We start from the raw sequence: 6,000 nt of genomic DNA, 5'->3' as shown, positions 1-6,000 counted from the left end.
AAAAATAATTTGTTTTCAATGTAATGTGTGTGTATGTATATTGATACATAATTTTAAATGCATTTTGAAAATAGATTATTGTATATGACTAATCTATCCAGGGATGTTTTTGTTCATCAACAATATATAATTGTGTAATTGTATAATGGACATATTTTAAAAATTGAATATATCAAAAAACAGCCAATGTTGTTGTATTTGACAAGTATTTGACTAATGAAAATTGGCCATTTATTTCAAATATATGCTTTTCCATATATTTAAAATGGCATGGTTCTTCCGCATGGGATTTGAACTCAGTCTGTTTTGTATTTGTGATTTGTGTAGTTTAGTTGCCACTGCAGGCCAGTGCCTGTGCAACAAACTTTCGGTAAAGAAAAAAAAGAAAAGGAAAAGAAGGTAGAGATCTACATGCGCTCCAAGCGAAGGCTTTTACAGGGTTTGCCACTCGGGAGCGCCTGGAGTTGTAAGTTTTGAGGCTGAGTATTTGTGGCCACAGATGAATCTAGTCCCACTAATGGACAACAGCCTCACCTCTTTCTTCTCAGGAAAGGGGAGTTGAAATGAAGCACTCATTTCTTACGAGCAATCACACTCCCATGGCTCTGGCCAGACAGTGCAGGATCGCCAATGATGAAGACGCTGCTCCAGCAGAGGTGCAGGTACCTGACCTTCACGAACCAGCCCTCCTCCTCGCCTGAGATTAATACGATCAAGTCTTTCTGAATGAACAGCATGGCAGTCCAAACTTTAGTGAACAACACCAAACAACCCAGCACGGTATATAGCTCCTGTGTCCCTCTGTCACACAGCCACACCTGTCCCTAAATTCCCCCAGACCTTGCTTGACAAGTCCAGTTTTACGGTCTTAATAAGTCATCTTGATCTGTGAAAAGCACCTGAGCGGATGACGTATTTAGAAATGGCAGCTTCTGTTTTATAAGGTTGGGGCTGAACGCATTTATACAAGTTCAAGTCATTTGTAGTGCTCATGCCAAAACGTTAAGATCATCCAACATGCCAATATTGTTTTCAAAAATAACACACCAACACACAATCTTTTGAACATAGAGGCTATAGGCAAGCCCACAAAAAATGTAGTATGGTGATTTTAATTGCATTTTAATACATTTCCACTAGTTGTAATGCTGTATATAGTGTTATTTATATGAACCTATCATACACACATTTCAAGTGTAAATGTTTAACTTTTGCGGTCGTCACAATAAATATAAATAAACAAATGAATAAATTAAATTAATCAGCATTCCACAGCCAATGTCTGTTTTCTCCCGGCGTTTTTCTACTTGCTGCTGCCACCACCTGCAGACAGAAAAAATGGCATGAAAAGCAAGTGATCAGCGCCGGCTGCGCACAGACTCGCGTCTCTCGCCGCCGCACACGGAGCTGCTCTGTCTGGATGGACACTTTCAGCTGAGAGTCGCTCGCAACAACTTCACATCCAGAGTCCTGCGCGTCCTGCTTTTCTCTTGCAACACAAAAGAGACATTACAGCTGTAGAAACGGATTTTAAAACATTGAAAAAGACTGGGAATGGCGTCAATTGGAGACTTCGACCCCCTTCACTCCAGCGTTCCTGCAACTAAAATTGAAGTCACCGTCTCTTGCAGGTAAGAGTCATGGGCAATATGAAATTGTTACATTAAAACGATTATGAATGAAAACACATATGATGGTAATACCGCCAATATACATATCTGAACAAATGGAAATGGAAATGGCAGTTGCAGTTACAGGATTTTGAATAATCGAAATGAATGTCAAAGTACTTCAACGTGTTGTTGATTTAAGTTGCAAAGCCGTAATGTTAATCAGGGGATGAAGATCATGCATAAAAATATAATAAAAACACTGTATTTATATTGTATAAAAAGCGAGACAATATATTAGATAACTACATACCATCCATACACTGCTAAAACATGCGAGGCAAGGCGGAGGTACCAAACATCCTCAGCGTGTTTTATTTTGCATATTATCGTAAGAAATTAGAGGGATTCTGTAATTCGATCAATTTAACATGGGTGTATAAACGGGCTGCATTGCACTTTTTATATGCTCTGATGTGTGCTCCTGCAAACACACACAAAATATATGCACATATTCATAGTTACATGTAGATACTTGTGAGTGCATTAACATGATACATCACCACTCTCCCTTTTACAACAAAGCTTAAGTTTGCACAGGTGTGATGTAACTACAGAATATACTAGGGGGCTACGGAGAGAAGTCTTCTATCTATGCACAAAATATAGTATGATGCATGGATATATACTCCAGTTTGCCAGTTTAGGTTTCAAAGAGGAAATCCACAAGAACATCCAGTGGAACAACTTTATGAAATAGATTGAGGAATTGCATTTTCTGTAAGGAAATATACCTTACTTAAAGTTATAGTTGAGTTGGCAATATTTTATGTATACTGGTTAGTGCTACATGCAAGAATAGTTTTGTAGTTTATTGTAGTCTTCCCCTCCCTCCCACCCACCCACCAAATGAGAAATACCAGCATAGTCTTAAAATTATATATATATATATACACACAACACAAACACACTAGATTTGTGGGTTCCCTTTAGGCCTATATATAATATAAATTATTGCTAGTTTGGGAAATGAGGTCTTAAAATTGAGAACAAACATGTCAGAACTGGGTTACTTTTGAAAAATGCCCCCAGTTAACTAAAATTATCACATTTATAATTGATCACTTGAATACTGTTTTTAATCTCATTAAGGTACTGTATATTTAACATGTTGATTTCAATGAGAGGTTTTCATATATTGATCTCAATTGTATGCACAATCCAATACATTGATACAGGTAAAGGCTTTTGAAATATTAAATTCCTCACTTGAGTTTAATGCTGCACAATGATGTCCAGCACAAAATGAAATGGGTGCATCAGTGCATGTTACTCACAATGTAAGATTAATCTAACACAAGAAATAGCTATTGTAGTCTGTTTTTTAGATTTAGACTCTTGTATGCAAAGTGGATTTTAAGCAAATGCACTCTGCTTTATACTTTAAAAGTGTTCTTCAATACCTGTTTCATAGCATTTCATATTATACTCACTGCAGTGTTAATATTCTTTTGCATGATGATACTTAATATTCCATGTGTTAGTTTTAGTTTAAATAAATTGTGTATTCAAAGAAATATGATTCCTCAAAGCTCTATTTTTAACCTTAATAACATTTCTTGAATCAGCTGATTTATTGCCAAACAAGTAATTCATTCTAAAACGATATCAGGCTGATTTCATAAGCCAGTGTGTGTGGACGTAGCTATTATTTACTGAGCTTTTGCACATTGTTTAAGCTTACATGGAGTAAAATGGGGTAGTTTGAATTAAAAAAACAATCACACATACCAACCACACGTATTCAGATTGTAGTTATATTATTCTTGTTTACAAACAGAAGAACATGACCAATCTGTAGAAAATAAACATTAAAATATTTCCTTTTTTTTTTTCTTTTCAAGAATTTGAGCCATGGACAACTGCACCATTTTGTGAATTATACATCTTCAGAGATAATGAACTTTAATCTATTTAGATATAAAGTCTTACAGATGTCATTAAAACTGCATTGAGTTTAGTTGATATCAATGTGACAAAAAGGCCTAATAGGCTAATAATTAAACTATATTTTCACGTTAAGTATGTGGCTTTTAAAGATGATCAGACCTGATCATACATAGCTTGGGCTATTTCATTTTCATAATAAAAACATAATTGTGCACAGCCTATACACACCTTTCTGTAGGGGAGTGGAAATGGAAGAATAAATCACAAAGGCATGGCAAAAATCTTTATTCCAAAAACAGAAAAACACAAATACAATTCAGAAATGTTTACTTCTTATACACGTGTATGTGTTGCCGACAGTGGTTGTTATATGCTACAATAATTTCTCTCAAAGAAAGCCAGGACAGGATCAATGCTCTCTCCCTTAGATCCACTGCCCCTGGGAAAACATGCTCAAAAGAAAAGAACAAAATAAAAATGAATCGCCTCAAAATAAATCATCCAACAATACAACCAAAAAATCCTCATGTGCTAACATATCTTAACAGTGTTGAAATTAAACCAAATTAATAGTACACACCACACGCACACTAGGGGGCAGTGACACTTGAGGGAGGCTACATACAGACTTCTAAGCCTAACTTTAGATGTCCTTTTCTAACACAGCGTGCTAGATCTCTTTTGTTTACCCAAAGTGTTAAAGTCAAAGCATTGATGTAATGGCCTCTTTTCCATGCCTGTGTTCAATTCAAGACTCCTTATCCTTTCACAATACTCTGCACCAACCTACTCTATCCTACCTCCAGTCTCTCATTTCTCCCTATATCTCCTTTCACCCTGTCTGTTCCTCTTCTACAGGTTGATAAGTGGTGTCTTCCCTCAGGTGTTGATCTGTCAAGGCTTGCTTTCTTCTACCTTGCCTTACAGAGGAATGAGCTGCCCGTGAGAATTAGGACTGCAAAGTGTCTTAACACTTTCTTTCACCTCTGTATGAAATATCTGCTTACCTTACACTTGACATTAGACTCTTATAATATTTCCTTCTAACAATGTTAGTCACTGTAATGTGTGAATGATAAACAGGGTTATTTTAGTTTTTAATGTTTTTAGTAAATGTGAAGATGTTGTCTCTCCTATAATATCAAAGTTGAAGTTCTGAATGTATATATCTTTTATGGATACTGAGTTCCTATTTGCCATTTATTTATAATTTTGTTAATTACACATCAATCCATTATGACTGTTAACCTTATCACTGATAACATATTTGTTTTGTGTGAGCTGCAGTTCTTTAGATTGGCTGCAATACTGGGCTCTTGCAATTTAAGAATATGTATGGCAGTAAAAGTAGCATTTAATGTTTACTTATATTTGTATAAATGTATAATATAGAAACACAACTTCTTTAGTACTTAATACTTAGTACTTAATTAGTACTAAAACATAACTTTATATTTCATTAAGTAATTACATTACTGATATTTGTTTGTGCTTTGAGGAGTGGATAAAATAATAAACTGACATAATTTTGCACCACTTTGAGGAGTGAATAGAAATGGGCTGAAGATGTAAAAAACAAAAACAAAAAAAAACATATTGCTTTTACTATACATTTAAAATAGCGCAGCTGAATGCATGTAATAATGCAACTGTATTTAATAAAGTAAATATACAATCAATTTGTTACTCCTTCAAATCATAATTTATGCCAGGAATAAGAATTGATTGAAGCCATAGCTTCTCAGGAATGTTTTGCTTTATTTATTCCTGATGATATAGACATGGCTAATTCACTGTAAAAAATATTTGACGTTGGCTTTATACTTTTTAAGTTTATTGTTATTTTTCCTTCAAGCTTGAATAGATTTCCAGGAATTCCTTAAGCCAATCAATGTATGAAGACATGGGTGCTAATGAAATAATCCTTTGTGGGATCAGAGATGACAGATCTTTAACCAAACCTGCATCTGGAAAGCCATTAAAAATAAAAATAAATGCTTTGTCTTAGCAATAACAGTACTATGCTTCTAGAGAGACAATTTGCTTTTTGATTGTATAACTATCTATGATCATGAAGGCATGTTAACCTGTCTTCAGTCAATGTTCTATCTTGTATTCTTATAAACATTTTGTTTGGTAATTGCTATCTCATTTAAACAAGCAATTAGAGCCTCTTGCAGCTATGCCAAAATGTAAACAAAGCATGTTCTGCAAATGTAAAAGAAGGAAAAATGATTAAATGATAAACATATATAGGCAGATCCACACACCTTCATGGCTACTTGTGTGCACAGTGAACATATAGAATGCTTACAGTAATTGAAGTAAAGGTGTACACTATTACAAATTAGATATTGCACTCTTGCTTGTGAAAGTGAGAATCTCCCGTGGAAATGGGGGTGAGATTATCCAACGATAGGGCTGGGAGATTCTTCAGCTG

At 35.0% G+C, this 6,000-nt stretch overlaps 1 protein-coding gene across 1 annotated transcript in view; it reads left to right on the top strand.

The window, feature by feature from the left end:
- The first annotated feature begins 1,367 nt into the window (after window positions 1-1,367).
- Window positions 1,368-6,000, top strand: part of cpne9 (copine family member IX) — a 334,194-nt gene continuing 329,561 nt past the window's right edge. The window contains exon 1 of the mRNA XM_066698379.1: window positions 1,368-1,631. Within this exon, the coding sequence (XP_066554476.1) occupies window positions 1,555-1,631 (77 nt within the window). The 5' untranslated portion in view covers window positions 1,368-1,554. The remainder of the gene's footprint in view (window positions 1,632-6,000) is intronic.

This window comes from Amia ocellicauda, chromosome 3 (assembly GCF_036373705.1).
Source record: "Amia ocellicauda isolate fAmiCal2 chromosome 3, fAmiCal2.hap1, whole genome shotgun sequence".
NCBI classification, from domain to species: Eukaryota; Metazoa; Chordata; class Actinopteri; order Amiiformes; family Amiidae; genus Amia; species Amia ocellicauda.
The sequence above is the reverse complement of the archived record's forward strand: the minus strand, read 5'-3'. Positions and strand labels throughout refer to the sequence as shown.